Here is a 17,733-nt window from a genome sequence, read left to right on the forward strand (position 1 = left end):
TGATCTGTTATTATTGTCTGTTCTGACATTCCAAGCTTCTCCCCTTCCCCACCCCATCGTGTGTGGCAAGCTGAGAAACGAAAAGATGGCTGCAGCATAGATTCGTTCTGGGACACCGCAACCCTTATAAATACATGCCAGTTGCCAAGCATCTGAATTTTGATGAAGTGACAATGAAGTTATAAATCACTTTTTTCATTGGGGTTATAATTTTGAATGATCACTAAATGAATGACTGTAAGTCAAGGACTACCTGTAGAAAGTTCTTCTGAGAAATTTCAGCTCAGCCCTTTTCAAGGCAAGAATGTACAACCCTGGGCATTACTTCAATTCCTTTCTTTTCTCCCTCCCATTGAGAAAATTGTGAATGAATGCGTGAAGGCTGAAAACAGGAAGGCAGCCAGATTTTCACGGGGTGGGAGGCTTATTGGGGCCATTTCAGGCAAGAGGCAGGCAGCAAACAGTACCAAAGGGCAGAAGGAGGAACAACAACGAGGACCAAACTCAGGGTTGCATCGAAAAACAAGGCAGGCCCTGCAGGGACAGAGCTGGGCAGGTAAGACCATGCTGAACGGCACCTGTCTTCTTCAGGAAGATGAATATTGAATTGTTTATGGGGTACTGCTGCCACAAGAGGCAGCACAAAAGAGGGTGGAGGTTACCCCAAGAATATTGTCCTAGGAAGAGGTGGAATGAGATGAATTTGCTGCAGTCTTATTTTCAGATATGTGTACCAGTTGAGAGCTTTAAGGTATTTTGGAGAAAGTAAAAGAAAATGCTTGGCGGGTGGGGTGGAACAGATGAGGAAACAGCACTGCGTGTGGTCTTATTCATGCATAGTTATCATAATTGGACTGGGCTTGGCATTGGAGGAACTCTTGTGCTCCATATGAGGTTTGTTATGTGTCTCTTTTGGAAAGAGATGGAAGAGTTTCCACAGGTCAAATCACAGGCAGGAAAAGGCAGATTAGCTGGGAATTCACTGACTAGGTAAACAATTACCTTTGTTTCCCATTTCTCTCCAACCTCAACCCAACCAACCTTGGTTACAAGTTTACTGCAATCTGTTGATGAAAACCGGGTCAACCAGGCCAAATGGAGCCTCATCACAAGTCAAGATGCAATTGCCATACTTACCCTCCTGCCTTCATAAAGTTTTCCCCATATTTTTGTCAGCAATTAAGCAGGAAAAATGGTTGGTGGGTACCATCCCGAACATCTCTATGTTTGTTATTCAAGGCTTCTCTCCAGTTGTCCTAGTAATGAGGAAAATGGGCAGAAACCAATTTTATTATGATACTTTTAGAACAGGGATGTCCAATCTTGGCCATTTTAAGACTTGTGGACTTCAGCTCCTAGAATTCCCCAGCCAGCAAGCTCAATTCTGGGAATTGCAGTTCACAAGTCTTAAAATTGCAGCGGTTGGACACCATTGCTTTAGAATCACCTTTGTTGACATGAAGGCATTCTAATTCTTGCAGGCAGTTAAAGAGATGACTTTAGATCAGAGGTCTCCAAACTTGGCAACTTTAAGAATTCTCCAACTAGCTATGGGAGTTGAAGTCCACAAGTCTTAAAGTTGTCAAGTTTGGGGACCCCTACTTTAGATCTTGCCACAGTCTTATTGACTACTGTTTTTACTTTGACATTATATAATGCACTATTTTTACTCTCGATACTAGTTTGATATTATGGTTTCCTTGTTGCTTCATAGCTTATGTTTATAAGTATAAGCCTACCCTTTCCAGAAAAATTACGACACTCCAATTACGAAAAGGGGGGGGGGAGAAGGAAATCATTGTGCAGGTGCCTTGGCACTGCTCTTTGGAAACAAATATTCATGATGGGACAATTATGTACTAGGAAATATTATTATTATTAGCTGTAAGTATCTAAGTGCTCGATTTAAGCAATAGTATTTAATGTATTCTTGAAGATTCCACTGCTGCTATTCATAGCCAAGAATATTACTAGCCATCTCTGGCACTTGTTTTATTCGCTTTCCCATCAATCTTGTCTCTCTCTGGCAAGCACTCTTAGCTGAAATGCTGTTTTCACTTCACGAGTGAGCAGAATCCAAGCGATCAATGCCCTTGGTATGTACATAGTAGGAAGGCGGTCTCCTCTGCAGTTGTTGTTTGTGTAGCTTTAACCCAGTGGCTGGTTCTGAGTTTAAGGAACCAGCTCTTCATGGGATTGCCTAGAACAGGGGTGTCAAACTCGTGTCGTCATGGCAGTGCCACAGGACGTATCGTGACTTTCTACCCCCTTTGTTAAACCAGGTTTGCACATAGCCAGCGCTCGACACATCCGATCCGCGGGCTGCAAGTTTGACACCCTTGACCTAGAACAGGGGTCCTCAAAGGCAACTTTAAAACTTGTAGACTTCAACTTCCCAAATTTCTTAGCCAGCTGTAAAGCAGTTTACAGAGTGAGCAATCTGGGGCCTCATTTTACCTACGGATGGAAGACTGAGTCAACCTTGAGCCTGTCAGGATTGAACTGCTGGGAGTCAGCAGAGTTAGCTTTCAAGACTGCATTCTAATCACTGCGCCACTACGGCTCTAGTATTTGACGAACTTCTAAGAGAGGAAGGGGTCAACCTATTCTCCAAAGCATCTGAGGGCAAGACAAGAAGTAATGGATGAAAACTTAACAAAGAGAGGTTCGATCTAGAATTAAAAAGAAATTTCCTGACACTTAGACCAATCAATCAGTGGAACGGCTTGCCTTCACAAGTGCTCTAAGACTGCAGGTTTTTAAGAAGAGATTGGAGACCCATCTGGAATGGCATAGGGCAGTGGTGGCTAACCTTTTTGGGCTCCTGTGCCAAAAATTGTGTGCGCGCTGGCGCTCGTGGGCTCACATGCCAACACTCAGAAGGCAATGCACACCCTCTGTTAGGAATATGAGTCACCTAACAGCTATTTGGGTTAGAAATATATAAACCAGGATAAACATTTTAAAACTGTATCTTTAAGAAAATGCAAAACTGTAATTAGGTGTGGTTTCTCAAACGGCCATAAGATGGAGCCAGAAATCTGGTTAGCCTTAGTCTCAGAAGAGAGTATGAGTAAGTCTCTGTTTCCTTCTGTTGGAAAATATTGCCGTTCCTCCATTTCTTCTAATTGACTGATATTATTGGATTTGATGTAAGTCTGATACTGAACTGTTTATGATACTGGAATTTGATATTTGGATTAGCCCTGGATTGAAAAAACTGACTGATCTACCTGTGAATGATTTTGGATTGCTTGTTTGGACTTTGCTTAATGTTTCTGGAAGTAAAAACCTACATTTACTGTACAGTGTATCTGTGTGCTGTATGTGTATTATTCAAACACTGCTCTCAAATATGTCTCCCTGTATGCGCTCATTCTCCTAATGGGGAATTACCTCAACACCCTCCACACGCGTGGAATCCGCCCACCCCCCCTTACCTGCGCTGTGCCTCACAGCTGGTTTTCGGCTGGTTTGAGGCCTTTTTCGGCCTCCCAGAGGCTTGAAAAAAGCCTCTGCAGGACGAATAGGCCCATTTCATCACTTCCAGTATTAACAGGAAGTGACAAAACAGGCCTATTCATCCTGCAGAGGCTTTTTTCAAGCCTCTGGGAGGCCGAAAAAGGCCTCAAACCAGCCGAAAATCAGCTGTGAGGCACACGTATGTGCAGTGAGGTAAGTTTACCTGTGGCTCGCGTGCTGGCACAAATGGCTCTGCGTGCCACAGGTTTGCCATCACGGGCATAGAGTCTTTTGCTTGAGCATCAAGTTGGACTAGAAGACCTTCAAGGTCACTTCCAACTCTGTTGTTCTGTATTCTAACTTGGTTTGGCTTTTCTGTTTGAGACAGTTTTGCTGCTTTCTATATGCCTCCAGTTTTCCTTATCAATTCCCTGCTGTCTGAAAAGCATCTTTATCTTTTCCTTAATCTCTCTCTCTCTCTCCAGTTTGCTTTCATCTCCTCAAGTATTTTATTTGTTTCTCTTTCTTTCCAAACTGGTACAACAAGAATCTAGCACTCAGACCCTTTTCTTTTCTCTTTCAAGTGCCTGTCATACCACACGTCAATTTGTTTATTTATTGTTCTGCTGTAACCAGCTGGTTGGTTTTGTACCCACTTTTTTCCTTTTCAGCTGACCACAGGAATCTCTGAGGAGCAAGACGGTCTCCAAGGGAGAACAGATGTGAATTTGTGGTGGAAAGAAAGTCTGTGTGCTTCAAAGGAGGAGAGCAGGTGGGTGCTTTAGCGGACAAAAGAGAAGGGGCTGGACCCAGAAAGGAAGATAAAATGTTCTTTTTGCCTCGTACGTCTCCGCTCCATTACTTCATTTAGTGTTTTGGAAATTAATTGTGTATTTAGATGAATCTTCCTTGACAGGAAATATTGAACAGGGGCATGCATCTTTCTTTGTGTTGTTAATGTTGATCATTATGCCTTACTACAATGGTGGGATTCAAATATTGTTGCCACCGGTTCGGTGGGAGTGGCTTGGTGGGCGCACTTTGCATGTGTGCACACACTTTGTGTGCATGTATGTGCCAAACGCACACTTTGCGCAGGCACAGAGGCATTCTAACTCGCCTCCTGCAAGCCTACACAACCCCGGTTGCTTTAGCAGCTGCCATGCGGCACTCTTCTGTGCCGCGCAAAGCAGCTGTGCTTCAAATTCAGCAGATAAAAGTGAGTATGGGAGCCCAGGCAGGTGGGTGGGCCCAACAACAGAGGGGCAGAGGGAACCGGTTTGGTCTCTGTTTCTCATCGCTCCTACCAGCTTGCCAGAACCGGGCAGAACCGGTCGAATACTGCTTTACTACTTACTATGTATTCCAAAAGGTAGGGATTTTTTAAAAACTCCAGATAAACAAAATATGATGATGCAAAACCCCAAAGGCCAAATATTTGTTGAACGGCTACAGCTTTATTTACTAAAGAAGTTCAAGGTTGGTTAAATCAATTGTATCTTTGGGCTGTCATGGAGTAACAGATACCCCAAAATTAACTTTTTTAGTTATATAATTGCATTTCCTTTCTCCTTCGTTTGGCAATCGTTACTGGAAAACCAGAACTGGATAATTCTTCTCCACAAAGTATCATAAACTAATCTCACGGTTATTGTAGCCAGAGATCTAGATCTAGTGTATGAGGCATATTTACCAAATATGCAACTGGGGACTCTCAGGTGTGTGTAATCATTTATTGTTTTAACTGTTGTTTTAACTATTGCGAATGTTTATTATTTTAAACTTTAGTATATTTAGAAATACAAGGGAGATGGATTGACTAAAACAGGGGTGTCAAATTCAAGGCCCGCAGACTGGATCCAGCCTGCAGAGAGCTTAGATCTGGCCTGTGGGGCTGCCCTGGAAACAGCGAAGGACCAACCCACAGTGCCACTGCCTGTGAAAATGGAGCTCCATTTTCACAGGTAGAGGGTTGCAGAAGGCCGTTGCAGCCTAAAACGGAGCTCGCGAGGGCTGCGAGTGGGCCTCCCAAGCTCCGTTTTTGCTGGCAGGAGGCTGTTGCAACTGAAAATGGAGCTTGGGAGATATGAGTGATGTCAAGTTGGCCACGCCCACCCTGGCCCCTCGAGGTCAAACCCAACCCTGATGCAGCCCTCGATGAAATCGAATTTGCCATCCCTGGTGTAGAAACATGAAATATAAACAAGCAAACAAATGTCTTCAGGTTTGGCTGATCCACATTGTGGAAAGGACCAGAGGTGGTATTCAGTAGGTTCTGACCAGTTCTGGAGAACCGGTAGCGGAAATTTGGAGTAGTTCGGAGAACCGGCCAATACCGCCTCTGACTGGCCCCTCCTCCAACTATTCTTTGCCTCCCGGATCCCAGCTGATCGATTGGGTTTTCTTTGGTTGCCCTGAACAGGAGAACAGAGCTGGAAATCAGGTTTGCAGTAACCGTCCCCCAGGAGTGGGGAGGAAAAGGAGATTTTACAGTATTCTTCCATTGCCATGCCTACCAAGCCATGCCCACAGAACCGGTAGTAAAAAAATTTAAAACCCACCCACCACTGGACAGAACCTTTTGAGTTAAACTTGATTTCTGATGACTTCATTTGCACATCTGTGTAGTTTTTCCAGCAAAAATACTGAAGGCCTCCACATTTTCTTCTTTGGAGATAGCTTTCCTATTTCCAAGGCTAGCCAATAGCCTTACTATTCCTGGAAGAATTCCCTAACCAGCTGCAACCCAGGTACTGTCATATGCTGTACCCCATTGACTAGTGACTAAAGATGATGGGCTAGATTTTACAGCGGGTGTGTCAGCTATGGAATCATGATTCATTGCTGCCACCTAGCTGGAGAAAGTGGGAGGGGGGTGATGTTAATTGAGTAGTTCTCAGTAGACAAAATATAATTCTTTTGATAGTTCAAGGTTAAAGCGTGTGGCACAGAAAGAATTGGAACTTACTTTGGGATTGGTTCATGTGATGTGATGATGAGTAAAAAGGGGATGGTTTGTAGGTTGGGATAATGTGGGAAGTCCGGAGAAACTTTCAGTTTCGGAATTCCACAAAATGTGCCAGGTGCTATTCTAATAAAAGTACTTTGAGATTATGTTCGTCTTGGACTTACTGACAGGAATGGATTTTCCCTGGAACGCTGACAAGGTGGGTTTGTTTTCATTTTGGCCTCTTTCTCTTTTTCAACAGATCAGAGCCAAGGTGTAAATTCTGATTCTGGGTCATATTCGTTCCAATTACTGCCATGCCTATTGTCCTCCCTGCATTCCTGGGACTTTGTTTTTGCCAACTGATTTCTGGTGACGTCTCTGAAAATGACACCGTGGTGGTCACCAGTTCTGGATCCATTAAAGGCATGAGAGTCCTAACTCGATCTGGTGCCGTAGATGCCTATCTAGGAATTCCATATGCTGAGCCTCCGGTGGGAAAATTGCGCTTCCAGAAACCTGTCCCACATCAACCATGGAGCCATGTCTTGGAGGCTACCCGTTTTGGGAAACCTTGTCACCAATGGACCTCTTATAGTTATCCTTCAAGAATATGGGTTGCCAATAAGCCTCATTCCGAAGACTGTCTTTTCCTCAATATTTGGGTGCCCCACCCACAGCCCTCTGTGTCAGTCCCTATCCTTGTTTGGATCCATGGTGGAGGATTTAATATGGGTGCAGGATCTTTGGACTTATACAATGGGTCAACATTAGCTGCTACCGAAAATGTCATCGTGGCATCTATGAACTATCGGCTGGGGATCTGGGGCTTTCTCTTCTTCCCACCGGAAGCCCCAGGGAACATGGGCTTATGGGACCAATACCTGGCTCTGAAATGGTTGAAAGAAAATGCAGCAATCTTTGGTGGAGATGCAGATAAGTTGACTCTCATTGGCCACAGTGCTGGAGCAGCCTCTGTGGGTTTCCACCTGCTCTCTCCTATAAGTCAACCCCTTTTTGACCGAGCGGTGCTCCAGAGTGGAGCTCCCAATGGTCCCTGGGCTTCGATACCACCTGAAAAGATCCAGGAACGTACCATTCATTTAATTCATCAGTTGAACTGCAGAAAACGGAATGATAGTGCCACAATGAGGTGCCTCCAAAATAAAGAGGCTGATGTGTTTGTGAATTTCAGATTTTTTCTCTTTCCCACCTATGATGGGCATTTCCTTCCAGAAGATCCAAAGAGACTTCTACAGAAAGGGGACATTCCAGCAAAGTCACTACTTATAGGTATTACAAGGGAGGATGGCACAGTCTTTATACCTCGAGTTCTGAACAAGGTAGACGATGACAGAAACAGGACATGGGAGGAGGCCTTGTCAAATATAGACATCATATTACAAAGACAGTTTGGAGAAGACATTGCCAAGGCTATAGCACTTAAGTACAGTGAAGTAAACCAAAGAGGGCCAAATCTGAACCGTCAGATCTTGGCTCATTTTAGCAGAGATCACAATTTTCTGTGCCCGCTCATTGAAGTTGCTGCAAGAATGGTAGCAGCGAACAGCTCTGTGTATGTTTACTCCTTCAATCACCAAATTTCAACTTCCATCTGGCAAGAATGGATGGGTGCAGCTCATGGAGTGGAGGTCCCTTTCGTCTTTGGAACCCTCTCATCACTTCCAGGACTCAATCAATCAGATGCAGAAGCTGACAGGGTACTAAGTCAACGGATGATGCACTACTGGGCCCAGTTTGCCAGAAGTGGGTAAGGTACACTTGTGCGATGTTGTTAGTGATTTGGGACAAACCCCCAAGCAGAGTGTGCAGCAGCAGTCAAGCCAGGCAGCCAAATGAGAGAGGCTGGGCCCAAGAGTATACACACACTGGAGACAAACACTGTTTGTTGTTTTAAATAGTTGTTTAATCCATTCAGAGTTTAAGCATTGTCAATCAGTCCATATGTCATTCACATATATATCCATCCAGTAACTTAGTCCATTTACTAGTCAGTACAATGTCCTTATCTGCTTGTTGAGATATCTTCTCCTCCCGATACCTTTCTCTTGAAGACAACGCTGAGTATTCACAGGATATCAGCTCACCAAGGAAATAGTCCTTTTGTTCAGCAGAAAACGGTATCCAGCACAGTAGCCAGCAAACAGTAACAAGCAGATGTCTCAAACAGGAGTAAGCAGCAGGCAGGCAGAGAGCAGAGAGATGTTACGTTTCTCTTACTGCCTTTTTATTGCAGGTTGTAACCGCACCCTTAATTATCCAATTACATTGCAGTTTGGTGCTTAAAGCTACAAACACTTAAACCTTGGTTTATATATTTATTCACCCAAACCTAGTTGGTGTATCAATATACCCAACATTCTTCCCTTTTGGGTGATATAAATATATAATACCTTTACAATCTAAACCCATACTTTTCACAACTCTCTTGGTGCTTAATGGCACCTTGGGCTTTAGTAAAATTATCAGCTATATTGTCCTCCGACATGCAGTACTCCAGCTGTATCATTTTACTCTTTACAGATTGTCTAACGTTTAGGTACCTTAAATCTGTATGCTTGCTCCTAGTTTTTACTGCAATATTTGTGGCCATTTGAATTGCTGCCTGATTATCTTCATGTACAATTATAGGATAATTTACAGTTATACCCATATCATTCATCATTTGTTTATACATAATTAATTCAGTACATAATAGCGATAAACAGGAGAATTCTGCCTCCATAGTAGACAAACTTATATGCTGTTGTTTTATTGACTTCCAACCTATAAATGTCTTACCCAGTATTATGGCTGTTCCTGAAGTCGACTTTCTTGTGTCTCTTTCTGATGCAAAACTAGCATCTGCATAAGCACTCAGTATTAGATCACCTTTTGGTTCTAGATACAGTGCATGGTGTAATGTTCCTTTAAGATATCTTAAAATCCTCTTCAATGCTATCCAATGACATTGAAGTGGATCATTATTATGTCGTGCCAGTTGATTAATACCATAAGCTATATCTGGCCTTGACCAATTGCTAATGTATGATAAGCTACCAATCAAAGATTGATATATTACCTTATCAAACTTGGGACTTTGAGCATCCATTTTGCAAATATCCTGACTCATTGGAGTCTTTGCAGTCTTACAAAGTTCCATCTTATAATCTATTAGCAATTTAGATATCTTATCCTCCTGAGATATCTTAAAACCTTTCTGTGTTTTCAGTATATTCAAACCTAGATATTTCTTTATCTCCCCTAATTGCTTGATTTTTATTTTCTTAGCTAATGATGCTATGATTTTATTGGCTTCATCATTAGTTTCTGTAATCAAAGCAATATCATCCGTGAATAATAATAATAATGATATTTTCCCATTTGTCTCCCTTTTAAATAGACATGGATCGGCTAAACCAGCTTTAAACCCTATATTGTTTAGCTCCTTCACAATATACTGGTTCCATTCATAGCCAGATTGTTTAAGACCATAGAGGCTCTTCTTTAACAACCAACAATCATTATTATCTTCACCTTTAAATCCAATAGGTTTTTTCATATATACAGTATGTCTTAGTGGAGCATGCAAGTAAGCAGTTACTACATCCAGATGGTTAACTATATATTTCTTGCTTGCTGCCCACACTAAAGCTGCCCTTAATGTTGCTGCTTTAAGGCTAGGTGCAAATACCTCATCATAGTCATTGGCACTTTGTCTAAAACCTTGGGCTACTAATCTTGCCTTATGGATTATATTTCCATCCTTATCAGTTTTTATCTTAAAAATCCATTTGCAGCCAATGGGTTTTATATTAACAGGTAATCTCGCATTTTCATATACTTTCATATCCTTTAAGGATCTCAATTCCTTATTCATTGCTGCATACCAACTTTCCTTATCTTTAGTAGGATACCTTTTTATTTCATCCACAGTATATGGAACCTTATTTACCTGGCACACTGTGTTAGCCTGGTATCTATCAGGCGGTCTAGATATTCGTGTAGTTCTTCTGGGAATTACAGGGCTTGTATGAGGACTTTGTTGAACTACTACCTGTTCATGTTCCTCAGCTTGCTCAGCTATTGGTACTATTTCTTCCTTTATGGGCTCTATCTCTGCCTGTATTTCTCTCTTTACTTTATTCTTAAAGTTACAGGGATAATTAATGGGATTTCTATAGGATTCAATAATTACTTCTTTATTGTTATCCTGTTCTAACTTATCCCATCCTACGTGCTCTAGAAATTGGGCATTGGCACTACATAACACCTTAGATGTGCCTTTCTCCCAAAATCTATATGCCCTATGGTTTGCTTGGTAACCAACGAAGAATAATTGTTTAGCTCTGTGTTGCCCTTTATGCCTGAGTTGTGTAGGGATATGCACCCATGCTGGTGCACCAAATGTGTGCAGGTAACTCAGATCGGGCTTCCTGCCATGCCACATGGTGAATGGTATTTCACCAGTAGTTGTGTTAACAACATTGTTCAATATGTTATTAGCACACATTGTGGCCTCCCCCCACAAAGAATCAGGTAATCCAGAATCAGTTAACATTGTTCTAACCATTGCCTGTAGTGTTTGGCCTCTTCTCTCAATAAATGCGTTGTGTTGTGGTCTGTATGGTGCAGATTTCTTGTGCTCTATTCCAGCTACCTTTAATCTATTCTGGAATTTGCTGTTAACAAATTCCGTACCATTATCTGTCACCAGGGTTTTCAGTTGCCGTTTAGTCTTTCTTTCTGCAAACTTTAACCAGTTGAAGAAATGTTGATATGTTTCAGTTTTGCTTTTCATTAGGTAGCAAAACCCATATCTAGAGTAATGGTCCATAATGCTCAGTATATATCGAGCACCCCCATACTGGGTTTCTTTGGACCTATAATGTCTGCAAATACTACTTCTAAAGGTTCTTTAGTTTTGAAACCATTTAGCCTATTTGCAGGCAATATTTTACTCTTATCTTCACAGCAGACATTACAATGCAAATATTTATCACAAGGTTTTAACCTTATGCCATCAGATAACTCTACTGTACGTTTTAGCATTTTAAAATTTACATGCCCCAAACGCCTATGCAATAAATGGATACATTCATTATGAGGCTTTATATTGTTAAATACAGTCTGTGCCTCCCTTTTCTTACTATCATGTAATACATACAATGTTCCATTTAAAGCTGCAGTTACCTTTTTGTTATCTTTTTCAATTATGCAATTATTATCCTTAAATGTAATTACATAACCTAGTTTGTCTAATACCCTTACAGAGAGCAAGTTCATCTTTAACTGTGGTACATACAACATTTTTATATCCTGGTTTAAGCATGGACAGTATGCAATACCTTCTCCCTTGGCCTTGAGGTTCCAACCATTGGCAAGTGATATATGTTGAGAGCTTGTAGACATTTTTATAAATTTTGTCTTATCTCTCATGATGCAGTGGGATGCACCACTGTCCACCACCCATAAATCATTCTTCACATCACAGTTGCTAAACATGGCTAGTTCAAAGGATTTCTTTGGCTTTTTTACATTCTGGCTTTTTCCTTTTCTGCAGAATCTTGCCAAATGTCCTCTGCCTCCACAATTAAAACACTTTTTAATTGTGTATGCCGTCGAAGATAAATTCTCTTCTTCCGGGTGCTTTAATTTACTTAGTTGGTTTCTTTCAAGCTTTGAAGATAATTTCTCTTCTTTATTAGGTTTATCTTCTCTCAGCTGGTCACGTTCACACCTTCTTCTGGCTTCTTCTAATAGCCTGTCGGTAATCTCGGTTACTGATAAACTGTCTTTTGGCAATACTTCTAAAGCCGTCACATAATCATCATAGGTTCGATCCAATGAAGACAGTATGATGTATACTTGTTGCAACTCATTAAATATAAGCTCTTTTTCTTGTAATTCCTGAAAAATGCTTTTCATACAATTTAAATGAGTTAACATGTCTCCATTCTTCTGAAGATGTGTTCTAAATAGTTTGCGTGTAAGATATATATGAGCTCCTACACTGTCCCGAACATAAATCTTCCTGAGGTTCTCCCAGCAGTTTGCAGCATTTTCCTCTCCACGGATATGGATGAGTTGCTGGTCAGAGAGAGTCAGTCCTATGATGCATAAAGCCTGCTCATTCTTTCGTTTATAGTCTTGTATCTTTTTGTCATCCTCTTCAACATTAGGATCTAAGTTAGTCACATCTGGTGGGTTTGTTATTATGTCCCACAAACCTTCTCTTCGTAGAAGTAAACTACATTTCATTGACCATGAAACATAGTTTGTTCCATCTAGTCTGGATATCATGGACAGATTTGGCAAATTTACTTGTGCCATTGCTCTTGAGATATATAACTATTTAACAATTAATGAAAAACAGTTTGTTTTTACAGTAATGTGCAACTCACACCAACTCTCACTGCTATATCCTGGTTAGTTAGACTGTGCGCACTGGGCCCATAACCAATGTTAGTGATTTGGGACAAACCCCCAAGCAGAGTGTGCAGCAGCAGTCAAGCCAGGCAGCCAAATGAGAGAGGCTGGGCCCAAGAGTATACACACACTGGAGACAAACACTGTTTGTTGTTTTAAATAGTTGTTTAATCCATTCAGAGTTTAAGCATTGTCAATCAGTCCATATGTCATTCACATATATATCCATCCAGTAACTTAGTCCATTTACTAGTCAGTACAATGTCCTTATCTGCTTGTTGAGATATCTTCTCCTCCCGATACCTTTCTCTTGAAGACAACGCTGAGTATTCACAGGATATCAGCTCACCAAGGAAATAGTCCTTTTGTTCAGCAGAAAACGGTATCCAGCACAGTAGCCAGCAAACAGTAACAAGCAGATGTCTCAAACAGGAGTAAGCAGCAGGCAGGCAGAGAGCAGAGAGATGTTACATTTCTCTTACTGCCTTTTTATTGCAGGTTGTAACCGCACCCTTAATTATCCAATTACATTGCAGTTTGGTGCTTAAAGCTACAAACACTTAAACCTTGGTTTATATATTTATTCACCCAAACCTAGTTGGTGTATCAATATACCCAACAGATGTGCTTAAGCAAGCACTGGGGAATTTCTCCCATGAATCTGGGGTTCCGGTATTTGTATTAGATAGGGCAGGACAAGAAGCAATAGATGGAATCTAATCAAGGAGAGAAGCAACCGAGAACTAAGAAGAAATTTCCTCAGAGGGGAGACAATTAATTAGTGGAACAACTTACTTCTAGAAGTTGTGAATGCGCCAACACTGTAGATTTTAAGGAGATTGGACAACCATTTGTCTGAAATGGTATAAGGTTTCTTGCTTGAGCAGAGGATTGGACTAGAACAGTGGTCACCAACTGTTGGGCCGCGGCCCACTGGTGGGCCATGAGAAAATTTTGGTGGGCTGCAGAGAAATCTCACCCCCAGAGCATTCCCTCAAGCAATTAATCCAGGCTGCACAGAAACACAAGGCTCATGGGAACCCTCCCCACCCACTCACTCCTTACCCAGTAAAATTGCCTACTAAGTTGCTATTTTTCCTTTATTTTTTCTTCTGACCAACATCTGTTCTGCTGTGCCTGGAGATTTAGATTAGCTAGAAAGCAGGAAATGGTTGGATTTCTTGCTTTCTAGCTAGTCTTTAGATCTTCGGCTGTGCTTTTAAGCACAGCCGAACCTGCCTTAGGACTGAAGATTCTATTATTCAGTGCAGACTCACAGAAAGCAAATTGAAAGACTGAGCTAGCTGATGGCAGATAGATAGATCTCTGAATGATTTTGTGAGCAAGTCAATCTGCCTGCCTGCTTTGCCTGATTTTGGGTAAAAGTTGCTCTTTTTTATAAAAAATTCAATATTTACATACATGGTGTGTTGTGAGATAATTTTGTGAGTTTGCTTGCAAGCAAATTTTATGTGACAGACTGAGATAGCCGATGGCAGATAGATAGATCACTGAATGATTCTGTGAGCAACTCAATCTGCCTGCCTGCTTTGCCTGATTTTGGGTAAAAGTTGCTCTTTTTTAATAAAAAAATTCAATATTTATATAAATATTTATAATATTTACATACAAGCCATGCCCAGCCAGTCACATGACCACCAAGCCACACCCACAATTTAAGCCATACCCACAGAACTGGTTAGTGGTCCCTGGGATTTAAAATTATGAGTTGGTGGTCCCTGAGGCCCAAAAGGTTGGCGACCCCTGGACTAGAAGACCTCCAAGGTCCCTTCCAACTCAGTTATTCTGATGCTGAAATGACAGACAGATTAACCAAAATCAATTTTGGCTCACATCAACTTCTATTCCTGAAGGAATGAATAGTATATGTTGTATGTTTTCCTAGGTACTGTGGTCTGCCTTGTGACTGATTTCCACTGCTGAAAACAATTGATTTAGAAATAAAATTAATATCACTTGAAAGTGCTCATCAGGAGGGAATGTGAAGTTGACATGTCAGTCATTGTATCCTTAATCTTGTAGTTCAAGTTGACTGTTGTCTATAATCTGATCATTTTATTTCCTTGACAGGAATCCCTCCAAATTCACACCCGGTGAAGTTCAATGGCCACGTTACAATGCTACTGAACAAAACATCTACCACATCAGCACTGAGGCACCTCAAATCATGCAGTTTTTGCCACCTGAACAGTGCAGTTTTCTGGAAACCCATGTTTATAATACAACAGGAATTGGTGAGTTACTACTCCATTCCTTTATGTCAACCGGGGTGGGATTCTACCGGTTCGGACTGGTTCTATAGAACCAGCTGTTATGATTCTGTGCAGTTTGGAGAACTGGCAAATCGTGCCCCTGGCTGGCTCCGTCCCCCTCTGTCCAGTCAGTCCTTATTACGCATGCACGACATCACTGACTGCATTCTCCCTTGCCCAATCACTCCTTAAGGTATTTCTTTTTTCCCTCCCTCCTGATGATCAGCTGTTCCGATGATCAGCTGTGCCAAGATCCCTCTCACTGTCTTACTGCTTTGCCCAGGAGGCTTCTCTGAAGCCCAGGAGGCAAAAAGACCCCACCAGGCTCCATTTTTTTGCCTTCTTGGGCCCTAGGGAAGTTCCTGGGAGCAAAAACACTACCCCCAGGAGGCTTCCTGAGGGAAACACTCCCCAGGAGGCTTCCTGAGGGAAACACTACCCCCAGGAGGCTTCCTGAGGGAAACACTACCCTCAGGAGGCTTCCCTGAGGGAAACACTCCCAGGAGGCTTCCCTGAGGGAAACACTACCCTCAGGAGGCTTCCCTGAGAGAAACACTACCCTCAGGAGGCTTCCTGAGGGAAACACTCCCCTAGGAGGCTTCCTGAGGAAACACTACCCCCAGGAGGCTTCCCTGAGGGAAACACTCCCCCAGGAGGCTTCCCTGAGGGAAACACTACCCCCAGGAGGCTTCCCTGAGGGAAACACTCCCCCAGAAGGCTTCCTGAGGCCCAGAAGGCAAAAAAATAATAATGGGGGGTTGCTGCAAAAAAAGCCATGCCCACCCAGTCACATGGCCATGCCCACCTAGCCATGCCCACAGAACAGGTTGTTAAAAAATTTGAATCCCACCCCTGATGTCAACTCAAATCACTTCACATCACCCATTTTTCCTTCCTAACATATGTAGTTGCCAAAGATGCATTTGATCCCAATTGGCCCCCAGAACTGGCCATTCTAGTATAGAGGATGTTTTGGTATGTGTCGCTAGCCTTGTGCTACTGAATGGTTTAAATCCAAATAGTTTGGATTAGGTCTTTATTCAAGTTTGATTTAAACTCTGAGTGGCTTGAAAATGCACAAGGCAGTTGTATCACTTTAAGGATTTTATTTTATATATATATTTTTTATTAAAAAAAAAAATCCTGCCTTTATTATTTTTTACAAATAACTCAAGGCAGCAAACCTATCTCATACAGGTAAACCTCAAGTTACAACAGTTCACTTAGTGACTGTAAATGCCTCCTAGTGTTTATGACCAAGTCCTGAAATTATGAATGTTGTAGCACCATGGCAGTTGTTCGCCCTTACGAACAACCACAGATGCACTGCAACATTCATCCTATTTCCCCCACCTCCCATTCCCCATAACTGCTTTTCCCCTTCAATCCTGCTTCACCAAACTCACTTACTTGCAAAGATCTGTCTCCTCTCTGCCGTGGTTTCTTTGCCTTTGAGGGAGAGGAGAGCGGGAAGATTTTGTTCCCTCCATCCAGTCAGCTTGCAAGTGCTTTTCGCGCCAAGAATGAAATGTTCTAGGGTCCATGATCTTTTGTAGGGGAAGGGGACGGGGGAAGCATGAGGTATCTCAATGGGTCGGGGAGGCCTTGGGAGCCTATTCCATCACTAGACAACACCCCACGGCCTTCCCCTGAGATACCTTGTGCACTTAAAGACCCGCATATTTTATAAGCGAGTGCATGGGTGAAAGCAGGGAGTTCCAGTTACCTGATTCACTCCTATGAATCCTCGAGTTATGAATGTAAAGGGTCCATTACATTCGTAACTCAAGGATTACTTGTACTCCTTCCTCCTCCTATTTTCCCCGCAACAACCTTGTGAGGTGAGTTGGTCTGAGAGAGAATGACTGGCCCAAAGCTACCCAGCTGACTTTCATGGCTATGGTGGGACTAGAACTCACAGTCTCCAGGTTTCACTGCTAGTTTTATGCCACTGAATGGTATAAATCTGAACATTTTTAATTATGATTTGATTAAACTGTGGATAGCTTGAAAATGGACAAGGCAGTTGTGCTATTTTAAGTAGGGTGATATTATGCTGAAGGTTCAGCAAAGTATGTATACAAGGAAACTTCACTGAATTCTGGTGTTTTTGTATTGTGACTATTGTACATACATTGTGGAATCACCGACAGTTACACAGTAGTAGCTGTAATAGTTTCTTTTCTTTTTCCCTTTTCCAGGTGCAGCCTAAAGAGATCAGACCAAACCAAATACAGCCACTGATCAGAATTTAATAAAAGGAAATCTCAGGCAACTCTACTGTGAACTGTGTACTGGAAAATAAAGCAAAATATATATATGGAGAACAACTGAAAGTGGATGTGAATGAAAAGGATTTGCTTAAAAATCATATTCAAATAAAAGGGTGATGGAAACTTCAGGTGCATGGTTTTGTGGAAGTATACAAATAGTCCTCAACTTACAACCACAATTGAGCCCCAAATCTCTGTTGTTAAGCAAGACTGTTGTTAAGTGAGTTTTGCTCCATTTTACAACTCTTCTTGCCACAGTTGTTAAGTCAGCCGTACAGTTTGTCAGCCAACTTGGTCAGTTAGAAAAGAAAGACTCTTGAATCCATTGTTAATGAAAATATACTTTACT

At 42.0% G+C, this 17,733-nt stretch overlaps 1 protein-coding gene across 3 annotated transcripts; it reads left to right on the plus strand.

Moving 5' to 3' along the window:
* The first annotated feature begins 529 nt into the window (after positions 1-529).
* On the plus strand, positions 530-17,512 carry LOC113449611 (acetylcholinesterase-like). Of its 3 annotated transcripts, XM_026720699.2 has the most exons (5): positions 530-556; positions 4,134-4,234; positions 6,672-8,180; positions 14,930-15,093; positions 17,313-17,512. In XM_026720699.2, exons 3-5 carry the CDS (start codon positions 6,727-6,729, stop codon positions 17,321-17,323), a joined length of 1,629 nt encoding a protein of 542 aa, XP_026576484.2. In that variant the 5' UTR covers positions 530-556; positions 4,134-4,234; positions 6,672-6,726; the 3' UTR covers positions 17,324-17,512. The 3 variants fall into 3 exon arrangements, with proteins under 3 accessions (XP_026576484.2, XP_087779557.1, XP_087779556.1); XM_087923431.1 differs by lacking the exon at positions 4,134-4,234; XM_087923430.1 differs by lacking the exons at positions 530-556; positions 4,134-4,234 and adding an exon at positions 6,089-6,212.
* The last annotated feature ends 221 nt before the right edge of the window (positions 17,513-17,733 follow it).

Source organism: Pseudonaja textilis, chromosome 2 (genome assembly GCF_049901715.1).
Source record: "Pseudonaja textilis isolate UNSWEBS1 chromosome 2, rPseTex1.2, whole genome shotgun sequence".
Taxonomy (NCBI): domain Eukaryota; kingdom Metazoa; phylum Chordata; class Lepidosauria; order Squamata; family Elapidae; genus Pseudonaja; species Pseudonaja textilis.

Bases quoted from the DNA above. Each gene is read 5' to 3' on its own strand.
- LOC113449611 (XM_026720699.2), top strand. From the start codon at position 6,727: ATGCCTATTGTCCTCCCTGCATTCCTGGGACTTTGTTTTTGCCAACTG. The intron at 8,181-14,929 runs GTAAGGTACACT...TTTCCTTGACAG, and splicing joins GCCCAGTTTGCCAGAAGTGG to GAATCCCTCCAAATTCACAC.